Source organism: Lissotriton helveticus, chromosome 8 (assembly GCF_964261635.1).
Source record: "Lissotriton helveticus chromosome 8, aLisHel1.1, whole genome shotgun sequence".
In the NCBI taxonomy this organism is placed as follows: domain Eukaryota; kingdom Metazoa; phylum Chordata; class Amphibia; order Caudata; family Salamandridae; genus Lissotriton; species Lissotriton helveticus.
The window spans coordinates 185156679-185177423 of NC_136069.1; the positions used below are offsets into that span (position 1 = coordinate 185156679).

A 20745-nucleotide genomic window follows, 5' to 3' on the forward strand; every position below is an offset into this window, starting at 1 on the left:
GTCTGTTTTCATTTTTTCAAGGGTAGTGTCTACCTCTGGGCCGAATAATTGGTTCTGATTAAAAGGCTGGTTCAAAATGGTGGTTTGTACTTCTTGTTTGAACCCTGAGATGCGTAGCCACGCATGTTCCTAATAACGACACTGGTATTAATAGCCCTAGATGCTGTGTCTGCGGCATCTAGTGCGCATTTGATGGAATCGTTAGATATTAACTTGCCTTCCTGTATAAGGTCAGTAGCTTGATCTTTGTACTGATCTGGGAGGTGCTCAAGCAATTTCTCCAATTGGTCGTAGTGAGCCCGATCATAACGAGAGAGGAGGGCTTGTGTATTAGTTATGCGCCTGTGGGGAACGGGGTCGGTGGAATGAGAATCGTCACGAGTTGAAGCAGGTCTGTTACTCTTTTTATTCGGTTTAACAACACCGAGACAAGTTCAGGGATAATAAGGACAGTCTCTTGGGAAACAAAAGTTGCACGAGGGTCTTCTCCTTTGGGGAAGGGTCCGGCTCTTCGGTTCCGGTCTTGAGGAAGCGGGAGTTGACCACAGGGCTGGAGTTCGCTCGGAAAGAAAAGGAAAGAAAAACAGCCACGTTAGGGGCTGGGCTCGACATATACAAATGTGGGAGGAGGGTAGGGTAGTGAGGGATCACCAGGTCACCAACACCAAAGCTATCAGTCAGGGAGTGTAGGCGGCCGACAAGATACGACGGTAGTGACCACCCTCAGACTACCCCGTCCCACCCCGTGATTTGAACAACCCTTGAAAACGCCCCCGTACCTTGTGGAGCCACACTTCTCCCCTGGAAGTGTGGCGGGGCGGCTCGTAGTATCGTTGGCCTCCTGGCTTGTCGTCACTCGGTTTCAGGGGTCCCAGCAGAGGTTCCACGACAGCGGCTCCGTCTTCCTCCGTGGCGTCCTCCTCGGGTTCCAGCTGGCGTTCCGAAGGTTTCGCGCCGGCAATCCAGAACGGAGCTTCCTTAAACGCCCCCGCCTCCTCCGGTTGGTCAGTATCGGGTGACGTCGTCTGACCTGATTGGGCGAGTGCAGGCGGACATGCCCCCAGCGTCACAGGGTCCGGATACAGAGGTACACTCCCCTGAGGCAGAGCCGGGGAGATCCAGGAAACGTCAAAAGGATCCTGCGGACGGGGTGGAAAGGAAGAGGCATTAGCAAGGACACCCCGTCCGTCCGAGTCAGGGAGTTCGTCTAAGTCAGGAAGCTCCGCTTCGTGACACATCCCACCCCCAGGATTGACCCGATCGGGGGAAATCGGATAGCGGGACAGAAAGTCAACATTCCCCTGCAAAGCACCCTTTCGATGACGGACCTCGATCTGGAAGGGCTGCAGGGCCAAGAACCAACGCAAAATGCGATCATTGTTCCCCCTATTGCGCTGAAGCCAAGTTAAAGGAGCATGGTCCGTGTACAACACAAATGGCCTCCCCTCAAGATAGTACCGCAGTTTTTCAACACCCCAACGAACAGCCAAACACTCTTTCTCAATCGTTGAATATGCCTGTTCTCTCGGAAACAGCTTACGGCTGATAAAGAGCACGGGCCGTTCAGCCCCAGTCTCATCTTCCTGGGAAAGGACCGCACCAATGCCAACCCCCGAAGCGTCAGTCTGGAGGACGAAGGGTTTAAGGAAGTCAGGGGAAATGAGGACAGACGAGGAAGTCAAAGCGTCCTTCAAGGCTTGGAAAGCCGAAGACTGTGCTAGAGAGGGCGCAGGAAGTGCAGCAGATTTGGTATTCTTCCCAAGGAGGTCGGTGAGAGGAGCGGCCAGGCTAGCAAACAGAGCAATGAACCGGCGGTAATAGCCCACCAGTCCCAAGAAGGCCCTGAGTTCTTTCTTAGTAGATGGGTAAGGCAGAGCGTTAATCGCCTCCAATTTCTCCATCTGGGGCTTAATTTGTCCATCGCCCAAAAGATACCCAAGGTATTTTACCTGCCGGAAAGCAAACCGGGACTTCTTCGCATTGATGTGGAGACTGGCCTCCCCAAGACTGGACAATATTTGTTTGAGGTGAGACAAATGGTCCTCCCAGGTTTTACTAAACACTACAATATCGTCTAGGTAAGCAGACGCATATTGTAGGTGAGGTACCAGCAGTGTGTCCATAACTCTTTGAAATGTAGCTGGCGCCCCATGTAAACCAAAGGGGAGTACAGTAAAATGGTAGTGACCTGATGGCGTTGAAAAAGCAGTTTTTTCCATGTCTTTGGGAGCAAGGGGAATTTGCCAGTATCCCTTGGTGAGATCTATGGTGGTTATGTACCGGGCCTCCCCAAGGCGTTCCAATAATTCATCGACTCTGGGTAGAGGGTACGCATCCTGTTTGGATACCCGGTTAACGGCCCTAAAGTCGATGCAAAAACGGATGCTACCGTCAGGCTTCGGTACTAACACCACTGGCGAGCACCAGTTGCTATGGGAAGGAACTATGATCCCAGCCTTCAGCATGCCGTCTACTTCAGCTTGGAAAGCCGATCGTCTGGCCTCAGGAATACGATAGGGCTTCTGTTTTACCACTGTATTTGGGAGAGTAGGTATGCTGTGTTCCGCTAAGTGTGTACGACCCGGTTGATCAGAGAAAACTGCTGAATGTGACAAAAGTAGTTTTCTGACTTCTTCCTGTTGGGTCGATGATAAATCAGGATTCACAGGGGCAGCATCAACAGTATGCTCAGTATGAATTACAGGGGAGACCACATTGACTGACTGTGGGGGTGGACCTAACCATTTCTTTAGAATGTTAATATGATACATTTGGGTTTTGCCTCTTGCTACCTGTACCAGATACGTGGTACGTCCTATTTTCCTCAGGATTTTATAAGGCCCCTGCCACTCCTTCCTCATTTTGTGCGTGGAAGAGGGTAACAGAATCAGAACCCAATCGTCTATATCCAACACTCTCCACTTAGTACCACGGTCATACAGGGTTTTCTGTTTAGTCTGTGCTACCGCTAAGTGTTCGTGAGCTAGGGTTCTGAGTTTATGTAGCCTACTCTGGAGTTGTCTAGTATAATCCAACAGGGCTTCGGCTTCTTGTGCTCCTTCTGTTTCCCAGCTATCCTTTGTGATCTCGAGGAGCGTTCTAGGGGATCTCCCAAACAACAACTCGAATGGGGACGTCCCTAAGCTGGATTGTTTCTGACTGCGCAGTACAAAGAGGGCCAAGGGTAGTAACTGATCCCAGTTCTTTCCATCACCCGATAACAGTTTCTTTAGTGTCAACTTAAGGGAGCCGTTGTAACGCTCAACCAATCCATCTGTTTGGGGGTGATATACAGAGGTTTTGATGTGTTTGATATCGAGCTGTTTGCACACTTGCTGCATCAAACGGGACACAAAAGGGGTGCCCTGATCTGTAACGATCTCTTTCGGGAAGCCCATGCGTGAGAAGACTTCAACAAGCCTCTGGGCTATTGCTACTGACGTTGCTGACTTGAGAGGAAAGGCCTCGGGATACCGCGTAGCATAATCAACCAACACTAAGGCATACAGATGCCCGCGGGATGATTTGGGTAAGGGCCCAATGAGGTCCATTCCAATACGGTCAAACGGAACCCCTATGATAGGCATGGGTACCAATGGGGCAGGAGGTGGTGTGTATGGATTCCGTTTCTGACATATTCTACACTCCTGACAGTATTTCTGAACCTGGGCATAAATACCAGGCCAAAAAAAATGTCGTAGTATAGACTGGCTCGTTTTTTCTACCCCAGAATGGCCAGCTAGCAAATGGGCATGACCAAAGAACAGTATCTGCTCTCGAAAGGCATTTGGGACCAGCAACTGGGGTTCAGCGTCAGCCTTGGCAAGCCTATACAATAACCCGTTTTTTTCTAAAAACGTGGGATACGTTCTAGTGGTTGGATCCTGCCCACTTCGTGCCACCTGCCATGCGTTGGCGAGACTTGCGTCATTCAATTGGGCGGTCCTGAAGTGAGTATCTCGGGCCCAAGGTTCTGCGGCCAACAAGGTGTCATGGGGCAGAGATAGATGTCGTAAGGTTTCCAACAGCAAAGTGCTAAAGGAAGGATTATCAGTCCCTATGATTATGGGCTCAGGTAAACCCGCCATAACTCCCACTACGACTTCCATTTTCTTTCCTGAAGGAGTATGAAGGGCGATATTAGCTACGGGATAGTCCCTGACGTCCCCATGGACACAACGGATACTAACCCGTTTCCCTGGAATGTGAGAGTGGTGGTCTACTAACTCCTCCCTTACTACTGAATGTTTGCACCCGGAATCTAGCAGGGCTCGTATACTAGTACCGTTTAAGAGGACACGTACATAGAAGGTGGTTCCGGTTTCTTGTGCATACAGGATAGACCTGGGAGCATAGCTCACATCCATAGGTTCGTCTTCTCTGTCTTTTTTCTTCCGACAAAATCGAGCAATATGTCCCCATTCACCACAGTCATAACATTGAGGCCCTGAAGTGGGAAGTTCTGGTCGTTGGAACCGAATTTTCGGGGGTTCAGGAGTGGGTTTTTGAAACCGTTTCTCAGTTTTGACAGGTGTAATGATTTTGGTGTTCCTTTCGGGCTCCTTCATGTACGGCTTACCCTGAGCCCGGGCATAACAAGTAGCCATCTCGATAGCATGCTCCAAGGTTATCCCCGCATGTTGTTTGAGCCACCTTTGTGTACTATAGGGAAGGGACTCGATAAATTGTTCGAGATATATTTTATTCATAATGGCGTCGAGATTCCCATCATTTGGCTTTAACCACAAGTCGGCAGACTCCTTTAGTTTAAAGAACAGGGTTTTGGGTAGATCCCCTGGTGACCCCTTCTCTTGCCGAAACCTTAATCGATGGGTTTCTTCGTCTACCCCCAACCTATCGAGGATGTATTGTTTCACAGCCGCATATGCAGTTGTTCCATCCCGGTTTACTGTCTGATATGCTGACTGGGCTTCACCAGTCAGCAACGGTGCCAAATAGAAAGGCCACCTATCACCAGGCCAGGAACTAGCCCTCGCCGCTCTTTCAAAGTTTAAAAAGAAAGCAAGGGGGTCTTCACCTGTGCTAAATTTCTGTAATGGAACGACAGTACCTGGAGGTGGGGCTGTAGCTCTTCCCTGTCCTATGACATTCATCAACTGTGTTTGTCCTTCCGCCAGTTTTAGGATATTATCGGACTGTGTTTGAATAGCTAGGGAAAACGCAGTCCGGTCTGCTTCCATTTGGGACAAAAGATTCTCCATCTTGTATCGGATGGCGTGGTTCACTGGATGATCCGAGTCACGGCACCACTTGTGGGGAACGGGGTCGGTGGAATGAGAATCGTCACGAGTTGAAGCAGGTCTGTTACTCTTTTTATTCGGTTTAACAACACCGAGACAAGTTCAGGGATAATAAGGACAGTCTCTTGGGAAACAAAAGTTGCACGAGGGTCTTCTCCTTTGGGGAAGGGTCCGGCTCTTCGGTTCCGGTCTTGAGGAAGCGGGAGTTGACCACAGGGCTGGAGTTCGCTCGGAAAGAAAAGGAAAGAAAAACAGCCACGTTAGGGGCTGGGCTCGACATATACAAATGTGGGAGGAGGGTAGGGTAGTGAGGGATCACCAGGTCACCAACACCAAAGCTATCAGTCAGGGAGTGTAGGCGGCCGACAAGATACGACGGTAGTGACCACCCTCAGACTACCCCGTCCCACCCCGTGATTTGAACAACCCTTGAAAACGCCCCCGTACCTTGTGGAGCCACACTTCTCCCCTGGAAGTGTGGCGGGGCGGCTCGTAGTATCGTTGGCCTCCTGGCTTGTCGTCACTCGGTTTCAGGGGTCCCAGCAGAGGTTCCACGACAGCGGCTCCGTCTTCCTCCGTGGCGTCCTCCTCGGGTTCCAGCTGGCGTTCCGAAGGTTTCGCGCCGGCAATCCAGAACGGAGCTTCCTTAAACGCCCCCGCCTCCTCCGGTTGGTCAGTATCGGGTGACGTCGTCTGACCTGATTGGGCGAGTGCAGGCGGACATGCCCCCAGCGTCACAGGGTCCGGATACAGAGGTACACTCCCCTGAGGCAGAGCCGGGGAGATCCAGGAAACGTCAAAAGGATCCTGCGGACGGGGTGGAAAGGAAGAGGCATTAGCAAGGACACCCCGTCCGTCCGAGTCAGGGAGTTCGTCTAAGTCAGGAAGCTCCGCTTCGTGACAGCGCCATATATTGGAAGCTTGCGCCGCTATTCTCTTGCCTGACGCATCAATAATTTTGGATTCATTGTCAGGCGGGGGTGCTTCACCAGAAGTTTGAGAATTGGCCTTTTTACGTGCGTTGGACACCACTAAGGAGTCTAGTGGTAGGTGTCCTTTAATATAGACTGGTTCTGAGGGTGCAGGTCAATATTTCTTTTCAATCCTGGGTTAAAAATTCTGGTCCGTACAGGATCTTTAAAGACCTCAGTAGCATGCTGAACCACTCCTTTGATCATGGGAAGAATTTGAGCGGATCTCTGAGACTGCTCAAAAGTATCTAAGAGAAAATCTTCCTCAATGGCCTCAGAATGCATGGGGACACTATGGTATGAACCAGCTCTGTTTATTAGCTGGCCAAACCCAATAGTATCCTCAGGAGGAGAAGGTTTAGATGGGTATGAGGGTGCCTCAGGGACATCAGGGTCATTTGCAGGGTATGGAAAGCCCCACCCAGACGCAGGTTTTGTGTATGGCAAATTCCACGTGCCCTCGCCTACAGGGTATGCAGTGTCTCCTTCCCCTTCCCCTCCACCCAAATCATATTCCTCATCATTCTGTGGGGAATGTGGTGACAATGGAGACTGTATAGGAGAGGTCTGAGGTGAAACATATGGAGGAGCAGGAGAAGGAGGAGAGACAGGAAAGGAAAAGTGCAGAGGAGAGGTTGCACAGTCCTTTTTGGCAGGAACCACTGGTGTAGGTGGTGTAGCTGCAGGTCTCTTCTTGAGCGGTGTGGCACCAACATGAACGGTTTTCGGGTCGATGAAGATCTTTTTCTGTTGAGGATCTGGTTGAAAAAGGTCCTCTTGAGGCACAACCTTCTTGGGCCTCGATTTTTTTCGGTGCCGGCGTAGGTTGTCTAGTGTCCTTAGCCTTGGAAGGTATTAAAGCGTCCTGTGGCTTAGGTTTTGGCGCCGAAGGCGTCGTTTTTGGCTTAGCAGACATGTTCGAGGGCTTGGAGGCCTCAGAATCGGGCTGTGTGTTTTTCGGCACCGTGTGTGGCTTCGGAGCAAGTGCGTCTTTTGGTTTCGGGACCGAAACAGGTTTTGGTTTCGGTATCGGCACTTCTTTCAGTGTCGGAGTTGAAGGGTGTTTTGGCTTCGGTGCCGACGGAGTCTTGCTCGGTGACAAGGCACCAGAAGGCGAGGGACATTTTTTCGGAGCCAATGGAAGACTCTTGGTCGGTGACAAGGCACTGGAAGGCGTGGAAGATTTCTTCGGAGTCGAGCCTGAGGGCGGGACTTTCGAAGTAGATGATCGGTCTCGACTGGGCCCAGCGGGCAGAGTGCTGACCTTTGCCTTCTGTTTGGGTGTATGTGTGGCCGGGGCAGTAGTAGTCACGCGCTGACCCGATGGAATGGAGTCGTCGGAGTCATCTGCCTCGGAGATGATCAGGAGATCCGGTGAGTCTTCTTCGGGAACGAGTGGAACCTCGTCGTCGAAGAGGTCTTCCAGTGCAGGAGCTGTTCGCCTCATCTCGTGTCGACGGGCCCTCTGGTCTCGGATGGTTTTCTTCGAGCGGAAGGAAGCACAGGCTGTGCAGGTCGACTCGTTGTGGTCCGGCAACAGGCAGAGGTTACAAACCTCGTGGTGGTTGCTATGTGGGAACTTTGCTGGACATTTTGGGCATTTTCGGAATGGAGTTATTTCCATATGCTGCAGGCCGCACGGCATCGATAGCCACAGAGGCCCACTTGAATGACCGGAATGGAAACTTCGTCATCAAAAGGTGTCGTAGTCGATGTCGAAGGCAGGTAGTATATGTTTTATGAAGTTCTGCGCGTCGAAGTTGCAGAAAAACAGTTTCTGGCCAGAGCGGAGAAACTTTCATCCGAACCCAGTGGCGGAAAAAAACAATCTGAGGATGCAGCCGATGCCCATGCGCAGTATTGTCCAAGGGAGGAGCCACCTATCGGGACTAACAAAGACTTCTTCCAAGAAGACAACAACCTGCAATCATCCGAGCCCAACACCAGGTGGCGATCTAAAGCACAGTGTACCATCTGATATGCCCCGAACAGTGGATGTTTGTTGAAGCAACCCCCCCACTTTTGGCCTGACACTTGATGCACTTTTCCAAGTTCCAAGGGCCTATGTTCTTGCCCCAAACCTGCACCTTTGTACCCACAATTGGCACATCTCTGGCCACAGGTAAGCCCTTTCTAAAAGATACCATTGATACCAAGGGCACTGTGACCAGGGAAGGCTTCTAAGGAAGGCAGCACCTACTGTACCACCCTTCAAGACCCTGCACTTTCACACCCACACACTGCCATTGCAGGCTGTGTGTTTTGGTGCAGAGAAAAGTAAAGAGTCGACATGGCACACATCCTTGTGTATATAGAATCAACAAGAGAGAGTGGGATAGTCACTCGTATTCCCCCTAAAGAGTAATCTAGAAAACAACAAAAGTGTGACAAAAAAATTCTTAAGAAAATCCTAGAGAATAAAACAGCACAAGGAAATACCTAATTATTTAAAAGAACCCTGACACTGTATGGGTTCCAGAGTAGCGTGCTACACGCCGAAAAAAAGCACTTCAACCCCCCACCATGGGTAGCAAGCGCTACAGAAATGCAAACCTTTTTCCCTTCTCCATCCCTCCATTATCCTTCTCAATCCAAATAACTAACATATCCACCATTGCAATTACTTTTATATTTTCACTATACTAATTCATCACTAATCCTTATGGGTTCTGGAGTAGCGTGCTACTCGCGGCAAAAGCGTTGCGATGCCTCATCAGGGGTAGTAGAGCTTTATAAATGCAATTACAATACAGAGTCAGCTTCCTACAGCAAAGTACCTCACAAAAGCAACAGTGAAAACCATGACAAACTACCTAGGGAGGTCTACATTGTAAAAGTGCAGAAAAAGGGCAATTATATCACCATTTAACTGACTCTTGCCGATTGCATCTTAGACATGGACCAAAACCATAGTTGGAGCTATGCGGCACCACCACCTGGCACTGGGAAGCTAATGAAAGTGTTGCATTCCAGCCTGTTGTCTAGAAAGTATTGGCGAAGTGAGGAATACGCAGGAAGATGTGCCCACCAGAAAGGAGTCAGAGAAAGGCAGGTTCAAAAGTTTCTGTGATGTCTGAAAAGTCAGAGACGCAAGTTCTACCTACAAGAAATCTTAAAGAAGAACAATAACTGTATCCACAATCCCCCGTATCTGCAGCATCTTTTACAGCACTTCTGAACTGGTCACAGGTGATCACTCTTTCTTTTACAACTTACTTAAAGTCTGTGTTCTCTCTTGGCACCAAGTCGATAAATGTCTCCAAGGAGTCTCAGAGGGTTCTATTGTATCTACCCAAGATAACTTTCGAACAGGAAGCTGAATTTTAGTGGACTTTATTCTCCATGGAGTCTATCTCCCTGTCCTTTCGACACAGGCACAGAAGTAGCGGAGTCCTACTAAATAATGCATTTCTTAGCAACTGAGACCACCAAGGACTCCGGTTCAGAGGACTGCTTGGAGGAAAGTATCTTATAAAATGCATTGTGGGGATTCATTTTGTTTGGAGATGCTGTACATATTAGAAGAATCCAATGATTGAGAACACACATCATTATAAGTGGCATCTTTATTCTAAATAAATCTACATATGCTGAGAATAATCTCAGTGTGACTCTTGTTTGGCGGTCATACCCACCGCACCCTTGGTATCTGAATCTGTTAGTGGCAAGTGTTTTTGGCAAGCTGAGTTCCACTGTGTCCCCAGGCAATAACCAAGAGAAGAAAGTGTAGAAAGAAAACGATCACACACAATAACAAAAGCTCGGCTTCTTACAATAACCAAAAGAAGAAAGTGAAGAACGAAAATGATCACCCTCAACAACAGAAGCTCATCTTCTTACAATACCCAAAAGAAGAAAGTTAAGAAAGAAAACGATCACCCACCACAGAAGCTTGGCTTCTTACAATAACCAAAAGAAGAACGTGAAGAAAGAAAACGATCACCCACAACAACAGAAGCTAGGCTTCTTATAATAACCAAAAGAAAAAAGTGTAGAAAGAAAACGATCACCGACAACAACAGAAGCTCGGCTTCTTACAATAACCAAAAGAATAAAGTGTAGAAAGAAAACGATCACTCACAAGTACGAGTTACTTACCTTCGGTAACTATGTATCTGGTAGAGACGATTCTAGCCGCAGATTCCTTAACGTAGAATTATTCCCAGGCGTGATACTGCATCCAGAAAACTTTTCTGCCACAGCATTCCTGCGCGCCGCGGGGACGGCACCACGTGACTCCACCCTGACGTCGTCTGCGCTGGTGACGTCAGCGAGGATACACAAGTCCCATCCCAGCGCACCTACGTCAGTTTTCTTCTGAGAACTTTCCGCACCACAACGCAGAGCCATCACAACCAAACCTGTAAGAATACTGGAACAGTGTACGAAAACCCAGCTATACAGAAGGGAAAGAAACAAAAGTTGAGGAACAGCATATCCAGAATAGTTGCAGGTACTAAGACATGGAATGAAAGAATAGAGCGCAGCTACTGTAAGCAAGCCTGCAACCAAAAGAACAGCCTCCCTGGAAACAGAAAGTATGTGAAAAAGAGCACAGCAGACAAAGAAGCCTGCAACAACCGCCCGGAGCCAAGAAGGGGTCTAAGGCCAGAATAGAAGCACAATGACAATTCATACCCCCAACATTACCAGCAGGGGGGAGCTCCTAAAAAGAACTGAGGTCGAGACTCAGCCAGGGGACCTCAACCCCCTAGGATTGTAAGAGTCAGAAGTGCAAGCAACACAAGTAAGCAGGGCACAACAAAACTTACATTGAAGACCAAATGCATGGGCGCAGAAGTACCCAGGCATTCGCCCACCAATCACCAGAAAGGAAGGAATGGAGCAACGACAACAACAAGGCGAGCATCCCCCAGGGAGGGAGTAAGAAAAAGGCACTCGCACCGGACCGCCGCCCTGAAGCAGGCGAGTGTGGAAGACTGAGAAGGGTCCTCGCAGAAACAGGGAGGAAGGGCGGGTCGTGAAGGAATCTGCGGCTAGAAACTTTTCTACCAGATACATTGTTACCGAAGGTAAGTAACTCGTACATCTGATAGAGACTACTAGCCGCAGATTCCTTAATGTAGAATATATACCCTAGCCATACCCCAAAGGGGAGGTGTGTTCTGCGAGAAGACCTCTCCAGCTCAGAAGAGCCCAAGACCACCCAACAGGGGACCCGCTACGGGACAGGGAAAATAGCCCCGTCCACCGCACAAGCCCTAAGTTGAAGAGAACCTCAATATCGTGGAGGAACACCTGCCCCACAGGGGATGTGTTAGAACGACAAAAGAGGCAACCCAGCCTTCACCAACAGGAGAAAGCAATACGAAGAGGAGGGGGGGGGTCTCAGAACACCCCACCCCAGGGGCAACGTACAAGGAACCTCCACCGGAAGCCCCAAGGTACAGGCAGCGCAGAGGAAGAAGAGCCACCTACAGACTCCAAGAAGAAGAGGCCGAAATACAGCAAGCCCTCCACCGGGAAACATATCCAGTGAAGAGGTCCGCCGAGCCCATCACAGCTTGAAGCCAAAAGATAAGACTGAACGACGCCTAGCAATAAGCAGGCAGAAGAATAAGAACGGAAGCTCACAATGACCCCGCAGGACAAAAAGCAGAAGCTCCAGGGGCCACGCCAAGGTCACCAGCCACAGAACAGAAGAGCAGGCGGGGGCAGCCAACTGCTGACAACGCCACATTACTAAACACACGGACCATGTCGGGCACAGAACAAGAGCAAGGCTAGTAACCCGTCCCGGACGACCCCTAAAGGGGGCCGCTTCAGGACAGAACTGATCCACAAAACAGTGCGATCAGCTAGAAGATAAAAGGAGAAACAAGTAGAGCGGCCAAGTACGTCAACACAGGAAATGATGCCCTCAGAAACACCAGACAGAGGGTCAGACCAAACGGCAGGCAAGGGCAAAGGCCTGCAGCACAACGCCGGAGATGGTCAGCAACGTCCAATAAGGACCAAAGACCACTCCAACGCAAAACAGCAACACCAGGGGGGGGGGTGATGAACCTGCAAGGGGAGTCCACCCCCCGCGTAAGACAGAGCTGTAAATTAGCTACATGTACCCCACATAGGGTAGGACACTTCCCAAGTAAGCATGGGAACTACTCTTAGGGAAAAAACAATCCTGCATCAGAGGACAAAATCATAGACCTGCGGCAGAAACCACAGAGGGCTTAGTAATCAGCCAAAAAACGCATTCTTACCAAAGAAGGGGGTGCTGGACCAGCACCCAACTGAAGAGGGGGGGCCCACCAAGGACCCTGAGGGCACAGTATCCCTCACAGAAAGTGTAACAGCAGCTCCAAAAACCAAAACCAGGAGCAAAGTGGGATAACGCCTCCCACCGAGACCCGGAGGATCAACAAACCAACCTACTAAGGAGGAGGACGAAGCCCCGCAAGAAGACGCTGAATGGCGGACAGAGTCAAAAGGGAGGTTGACCAGACGCTCTCTAATATTTTCAGGAAAAACAGCATTGCGTAGCCAAGCATGGTGACGGAGAGCCACAGAAGTGGCCATAGCACAGCCGATAGCATTGGCAACATCCAAAGCCGCACGAAGAATAAACGCAGCCAACTCTTAACTATCCAACACATGGCCCCGCAAATCAGCATGGGCACCCTCATGAGAGACATGAGAAAGTAGGGACTCCACAGAATCCCACAGGTTGGAAGTAGCCCTGGTCAACACACACAAGATGTTAAACGTTCGTAAGGCAGCACTGGAAGAGGCGAAGACATTACGTCCCCATGCATCCAACCACTGGGCCTCGCAAGACGGAGGAAACACCGCAACAGGCAAACACGGAAAAGCATTTTGCAGTAGAGCGCCTTGAGTAGAAGGGTGGAAAGAAAGACAGACCGGGCCGTGCGGAGCAGGACAATGTTGTTACAGTAGAGCCTGCGGCACCGGGTCGCCCGTGGCAGGGCGCCCCCAAGCCCCCATAAGAGAATTATGGAGTGACGCTTCAAAAGGAAGGAACAACTCCCGTTTACCAGAGCCCTGGTGGAGAATCTCCAAGAGGTTGTCTTTAGGAAATGGAGTGACAGATTCACCCATCCTCAGAATACCAGCAGCTGTGAAAATGGCCCGAACAAAGGCAACACTGGCCTCAGTAGGGCGCCGCGGAGGTGAAAGTAATTCCTCCATGGGTGACGGATGCAGACTGAGCCGCCAATTCCCAAGTCCAGGTGGGAGCGGCCTGCCCCGAAATAGAGTGGGGATCCACAGAGGAATGGGGAACCTGAGGGGCCTCAGGGGAGTGCGGGGAGGCCGGTGGAGAAGCCAGCTGCGAGCCACGGAAGGAAGGGGTCGAGGATTTAGGCTGTGGGGACGGCGAAGAGCCGGTGAAAAGGCAACTACACGGCGCCCTGTCTCCGGGGAGGAACCCACCAATAGATGGCAGGCCTCTGGAGAAGAAGGAACCTCCGTGGAGTCCGCCATCGAAGCCTGAGCAGCGTCGACCGGCGCCAGAGTGGGCCTCCGTGGCACCGGGCCGTCTCCTGCCACAACGAGCTCTCCAAGAGAATGGGTTGAGGCCAACACCGAAACTGCGAAGGCGCGGCGCCGAAAAGGCACCGGATTGACCTCAGACAGGGCAACTGCCACAGTCGAGGGCCGAGAGGAACTCGGGATGGCGTGACTCCACCGGAGCTGGGGAGGAAGGTTCCGGACGCCGAAACGGCGCCGGCTTGACCTCTGGTGAGGCAACGCCTGCTCAGAGGATCGAGGGGGACTCAGGGACAAGCCCGGAGTCCCGGCGATAACCTGTGACACCAAAGGGAGCCCCGTAGGGATTTGCGGCGAGGCAGGGACGCTAGGCGCCGAAGAAAGGAGCCCTGAAGGACTACACCTCGACGCCGACGCCCTCCTACGACCTGAAGACGAAACCTCCTGCGCCGGAGCCGCCGGCAACTCCGCGGAAGTCCCCGCGCAAGGCAAGGGATCCGCAGAATCATCCAGCACTCCCGCTGCGACTTAGGCTTAAGGTGCTGGCAGGCGTCAACTCCCCGAGTCGTGGTGCTCACCCAGGCACCACATGCAAATCGGGTGAGGGTCCGTCGCCGACACAGGATGTGCACAGGAGGTACACGTCTTGAAGCCCGAAGGCATTCGCACACTGTTCCATGCAACGCCAAGGCGTTGAATAAAGGGAGAAGGCCTGAAAACAGGCCAGGACACAATCCGGAGACGCGTTGCATGCGGAAAGAGAAAAATCGGACGTAGGCGTGCCGGGATAGGACTTATGTATGCTTGCTGAAGTCACCAGCGGGTACGACGTCAGGGCGGAGTCACGTTGTGAAGTCCCCCCAGTGCGCATGGATACCTTGTCAGAAAAGTGTTCCGGATCCTGTCTCACGCCTGGGATAATTCTACGTTAAGGAATCTGCGGCTAGTAGTCTCTATCAGATCAGAAGTTTGGCTTCTTCACCATGGGGATCAAGGATGGAGGGTCAAGTGGAGCCATGCTTCCGGATCTCCCACAAAACATTTAGAAATGGTCAAGTGCATAATAAAGGAGCAGGAAAAGAGATTAACAGTCATTATTGGCTGAACAGGTAAAAAGAAATGCTGCAGAGACCAAAACAATGAGAAATCAAAAGGGACTTGTGTAACTAGCACTCCTCCCTCTTTCCCTTTCAATGCTGCTCCTCAAATACTGTTCTAATACTTTTACTTGGTTTTCAGTAACTATAATACGTTGCAAACTTTTACCCAGTTTAATACGATATGTGCTTCAATATGGTCATTTCTTTTTCTGACTGAATATTTTGTTACTATATTCTACGTTTTTAATTTAAACCATTGCAGTGTGCTTTGTATTACTGAAAATATTTGAAAGTCTTACCTGCTTCCAGCTGAATGCAGAAACTGAAGATTTGCCTCACAACTTGACATGGCGCAGCACAACTTGAAAATTTCAATATTCTTTTGGTTTTCTAGAATTGTTACCTAAAAATTAGATGGCATACAACTCTTAACAGTTGTTTTTTGTTTTGATATCAGTTGAAAAGCACAGGTGCTATGGGGATGGATCTAAATACACCATTAAAACATAAATTAAGGGTTGGCAATTTGAATGACAATAAAAAACAAAAATTAAACTTAAAAGTGCAATCAATATTAAAATGTACATGTTTAATTCTACTTTGCTTGTGCACCTCAGCTAGAACCTAAGTATGGGTTAAGGAGAAGAACAGTTATGTAAGCATTTTGCCGGCATTCTGCATAAACTGTGCTTGTTGGTACCTCTCCGGGTCAGATTAGGATCACAATTAGTCCCGGGCACTCCCCAAAAAAAGTGGCCCAAGTCACCAAACAGTTACTATTTCTTTTTCTGTAGTGTTACATAGCGTAAACTCGGTCCTATTTCTTCTTCATCTAGGAAAGGTGACCTCACAGAGAGGCCTAAGCCACATTCCCACGCCCCTCCACCAAGGCCTATATGACACTGGGACCGAGGTGAAAACGCCTGGTCAAGAAAAGCACAGGGCTGCTCCTCCAAGAGGGCTCAGCTTTAATCTCACTTTTTCAGGCAGTTGGTTGCACATCTTTAACTCATCTTGCAGACAACGTGTTTCAGGTTGTTACAGTCGTGTTGGCTGGGTGCCTGCAAAATAAGTTACTCAGCGTGGAAAGCTTGTGAATATAGAAATAGAATAAAACATGAGTACCACTGTGTGGAGTCTTTGTGTTTTCAACCTTTGAAGCTGGTGAACCTTGTTACCTCATGAAGGACAAAGGATTTCTACAGATGCACATCATGTTTTTGCCAATGAACAGTACAGAATCAGCTTCGTAAAGCTCTTCTGTAACAGTCTACATAGAAAGGATGAGGCTCTCAGTCTCCTTCAACTCAAATATCCCATATCATATGACACAGCCGTACCCAGTTCTGTTTTAAAAATATTGGCTATGAAAATTTCTATTCTGGGTTTTTACAGAGGCTAAGTGACACCACAAGTCCCAGAATGCAATTTGTTTTAAGCTAAAACTTTTTTTTTTTAAATACAAAACTTGCTGAAGGTGTCACACATGACATGGAGCAGTTTGGCAGATATGATCAAAGCGTAAATTAGTGCCTGAAGGACCAATAGTCTTAATTTCTTTAGTGCCTCGTCTGGCAAGTGTTTGAGCATTATTAAAGTATTTTTTTTAATGTAGTACCCTTTCAGTGTGTATCTTGGATTCCTGCGCAAGATTCGATAACTGCTAGTTAACTAACGCACTTTGCTGACCATTGTGGAAGGAAACCACAGCGGATGGCCACCTACCCTGCAGGGGAACACTAGAGGGGACAGCCTCTTAAGAGTTTCCCCAATGCCTCTGGAGGGGTTTGCATTTTTTTTCCCTATGGCCACCTGGCTGGAAGGCAGCAGAAGATGTTACCACCCACCCAGCAGGGGAGCTAAACAAAACAGCATTGCAGAACTGCTATACAGCGTCGCAAGCGGAGTTACAGGGTGATCTTTATGCAAAAAGGCGTTCAAGACCCCATCAAAGGGTGATGGGACCGCTAATAAAAATGAGATACTCAGGCCATATGGGGCCATGAGAAGAACGCAACGGCGACCCCTTCATCCCGAAAGAGACAATTGGTATTCTGACAGCTGGAGGTTGGCCGTACCTCGCTCCATGGTGGCACGGGTGCAACAAACACATAAAAAAGTATTTGGCTGCAGCCCCAATACGTAAGATACAGCACCAGATAAAAGAATGAGATGGCAACGTAATGCCCGGTGGCTGGAAATTGTTTCAGGAAATGAATGAAATGAAAAGTAGATTTATAACAGCGCGGTTGCTGCCCGGAGGCGTCCAAGCGCTAGGAACCAGAATGGGAATAGCGAGCTAGAGTAGCTGGCTAAAGTTTAACTGAGGGAGGTTAAACAGAAACGTCTTTAGTTGTTTCCGGAATGAAGAAAGGTTGGGATTGGATCTGAGATGGAGAGGAAGTGAATTCCAGGTTTTGACTGCATTATAGGTGAATGTCCTTCCACCGGACCTTGCCTTTTTTATTCTCGGAGCTATAGCCATAAAGGCCTGGCTAGATCGAAGGTTTCTGCTTGGTTGGTATTGGTTTACTAGTCCACGGATAATCATAGGCCCTGTGTCCCAAAAAGCCTGATGGGCAATGCACATGGCCTTGAAGATGACTCTCTGACGCACCGGCAACCAATGCAGGCTAATCAGTCCCGCTTTGACTGATAGTCTGCGTGGAAGCCGTAGCAGTGTGCGGGCCGCACAGTTCTGCACTATCTGCAGTCTACGTAGGGTGTACTCCGGGGTCCCAAGGTAGAGGACATTATTGAAATCTAAACGGGACTGTATCAGGCCCTGAATGGGGTGTCAGCGGTTAGTTCTTAACCGTAAGTAAACCCTACCTGTGTGTGTGTGTGTGTGTTTATTTATATATATATATTCATAACAGAGTGCAAATAAACTTGCAACAGTTTTCCCACAAGAAAAAGTGTTGGTCTGTATTCTTATTTATAATGCTAGTGTACCACTGTGTTTTGTCACAAGAGAGGATGCTTATATCAATATGTGAGATAACAGTGTGCTAGGGGTGGGAATGATACGGCTGTTGCGAAAAACTCCTTGAAGCAGAAAAAAAAACCAGACTAAAATAATCATGTTTTATTCTGCTTCTATATTCACAGGTGTATCTCATCTTGCAGGCACCCAGCCAACACGACTTTAACAACCTGAAACATGTCTGCAAGATGAGTTAAAGAGGTGCAACTAACTGCCTGAAAGCGTGATTAAACAGTGCAACTCTTTTGGGCGTTACAGCAAACAAAAGATGACGGAATGCGGACAATGCAAACATTCTCCCCCAGTCAAAAGATCTGGGTTAAATCCATTGTTCTTTTGCCCACTACGCCACCCCAGTTTGGACCCAGCCATATGCAAATCAGTCTTGCCCCTGTGCCCCATGGGAACAGTCCAGACCGAACTGCCAGGCCAGGTCCTCCCTGGACCGGAAGTACGAGTTACTTACCTTCAGTAACGATGTATCTGGTAGAGACGATTCTAGCCGCAGATTCCTTCACATAGAACTTTGAACGCTCAGGAAGAAGCTCCTTACTGCAATCACCAAAACATGAACTGGAGTTACTCTTGTCTGAGTATCTGTTAAGGAGTGCAGCAAGGAGAGTACAGAGGCGGAAAGCAAAATCAGAGCACACTACCCGGAGGTTTCCCGGCGCCTATGGACCCACGCAGGAAAGAAGAACGGAAAGTCAGAGGTTGAATAACCATGTTTTAAGGCATTTACGGAATTTGACATAATTATGTTCATAACGAAGTGGGAGTGGAAGAGAATTCCATAAAGACAGGGCCAAGTAAGCAAAGGACTGTCCACCCATTAAAATCCGCTGTACTTTGGAGAAGAGTTTTCTATCCCGCAGTGATTTGGCTGGAAACGCTGAACTGTTTATCGCACAACTTATTTATTACAGCCATCTCCTCAAAGCCCATATATTGAGGAGGTGAGCAATTCGATAGAAATGTTGAGAAATCTAACATATACTGACCCTCCAGCGAACGTCTGAAACAGGAACCCGTGTTTAAAACATTACATCCTACCTCACGGGACCGTTGTGTTGTCACCCACACCGTGGTACCTCCTTGCCCTGACGAAGGTGCGGCCTAATCAGGGCCTTACACCGAAACGCTTGTTGGCGTAGTTCTTGTTGGTGGCAGAATCACTGTTGTCTCTGATGACCCATTTAATTTCTGTTCTGCCCAACTTAGTCCTTTTTGCCGGTGCAATATCGTCCATCTTGATTGCACTGATGTACCCTTTGTGAATGTGGCGTACGAATGCGAGTAGAAACTTTTAATGTGTGATAGTGGGAAGTGAATGTTGATGTGAGCGCTGTGTGTGGGACTCCCAATATTTTTGTGTTATTGTATATATTTTAAACCTAGGGAATGTTTTCTTCATCCGTCTACAAGGTAAACCTAACCCACGATCAAGGCTTGAATTATAACGCGCTTTAAGCGTTCTGCGCTGTCTATCTGTCAATTTTGTGCAATAGCGTGGCTTCGAGTTTTTTTAAGTAGGGACTCGTTCTCCTAGCTGGAGAATATTGTTTTTAAATTTAGAATAGTGTAGAATAGTGTTCTTAATAGCGAATGCCCCCTTACCTGCACATTAATCGGTTTTCCACCGCTGCTTAGCGGGTCCTCGGCACCCTCAGGATTATATTGGATGCCATTTTTGTTTGGGAAGAGTTTGGACGCCGGGTGGGCGCCATCTTGGGACAACAATCAAGTTGTCAGGCGGTCTCCTAAGACGCCTATTTAAACCAGCCTCATGTTTACGCGCAGCGAGCGCGCCGTGGGCGCGCCAGAGGCGAGCCCATCTGCGCCCATCCGCGACCTACCGGGACCCGGGACCTTAAACCCTGGACCTTTTATCAGGTACAGTAGAACAGAGTTGATGGCGGTTCAGCAGGGGAGCTCTAAGCTCAGTGGGGATTGTAATACATTGTTAGAGAGGGAAGGGCTACTTAAGACTGTGTATGAACAAAAAAACGTAAAGAGTAGGAAAGCTGATAGGATGCTAAGATACGGCCTCTTAAACACTGGATCACTCCAGAAACACAATCTAGAAATCTTCACATTACTACAAGATGGGGAGATTGATATTCTGGGGGCTACAGAAACGTGGCTGGAAGACTCATCCATGCCAGACGTAGTGGCTTCCCTTCCCCCTAACTACTTGGCAATTTGCCAGAATCTAGTCAGCACCAAGAGAGGAGGGGGAGTCGCTCTTCTCTATAAGAACTGCTGGAAGAATGAAAAAATCTGTGCCGAATGCTTGGGAGGCGCTGATATATTAGGGGTTAAATTCGAGGCGGACAAAGATTGCTTGGTCATCCTGCTGGTGTATCGTCCTCCTAGGGCTACCCTCGACTTTGTGGATGGCTTTGTGGAGTTGGTCCATGACCTTAGGTCTCGTTACAAGGACCTACTGGTCATGGGAGACTTTAATTTCCATTGGGATGCCTCCCCCAAGGAGGGGCAAGCAAGTCACATAGAGGAAGCGCTAATTACGCTTGGATTGACTCAACTGGTAGTAGGTCCCACCCATGACAAAGGCCACACGCTAGATCTGGTATGGTCGACTGATCCTGGAGATGGGACGATATCTGGTCGACCCTGTGCATGGTCTGACCACTATCTGATTAGGGGACAGAAAGTAGCACCCAAATATGGAGAGAAATCTAGGCCGGTGTGGAGAACTGTGAGGCGATGGAACTCCATAAACGAGGAAGATCTGGTGAGAAATCTACTAAACCCCGTCACTCCAACTATTTGTGACAACAAACTCGAGGTTATCTGCCAGAAGGTAGTGGATAAGCTAAAATCCACCATAGACCTAATGGCACCGGCCAGAAGGGTGAAAATGGTGGACAAAGGAGCTGGAGCACCTTGGTACAACGATGAGTTGAGGTCAAGGAAACAGGTCCTGCGAAAGGCTG

General features: G+C 49.1%; 1 protein-coding gene across 5 annotated transcripts in view; it reads right to left on the reverse strand.

Annotated features, from left to right (window-relative positions):
• TTC3 (tetratricopeptide repeat domain 3) overlaps positions 1–20745 on the reverse strand; it is a 1911479-nt gene that overhangs the window by 433139 nt on the left and 1457595 nt on the right. For all 5 annotated transcript variants that reach the window (XM_078656864.1, XM_078656865.1, XM_078656863.1 and 2 more), the window contains one exon: positions 15102–15205. In XM_078656864.1, the coding sequence (XP_078512990.1) occupies positions 15102–15205 (104 nt within the window). The remainder of the gene's footprint in view (positions 1–15101; positions 15206–20745) is intronic.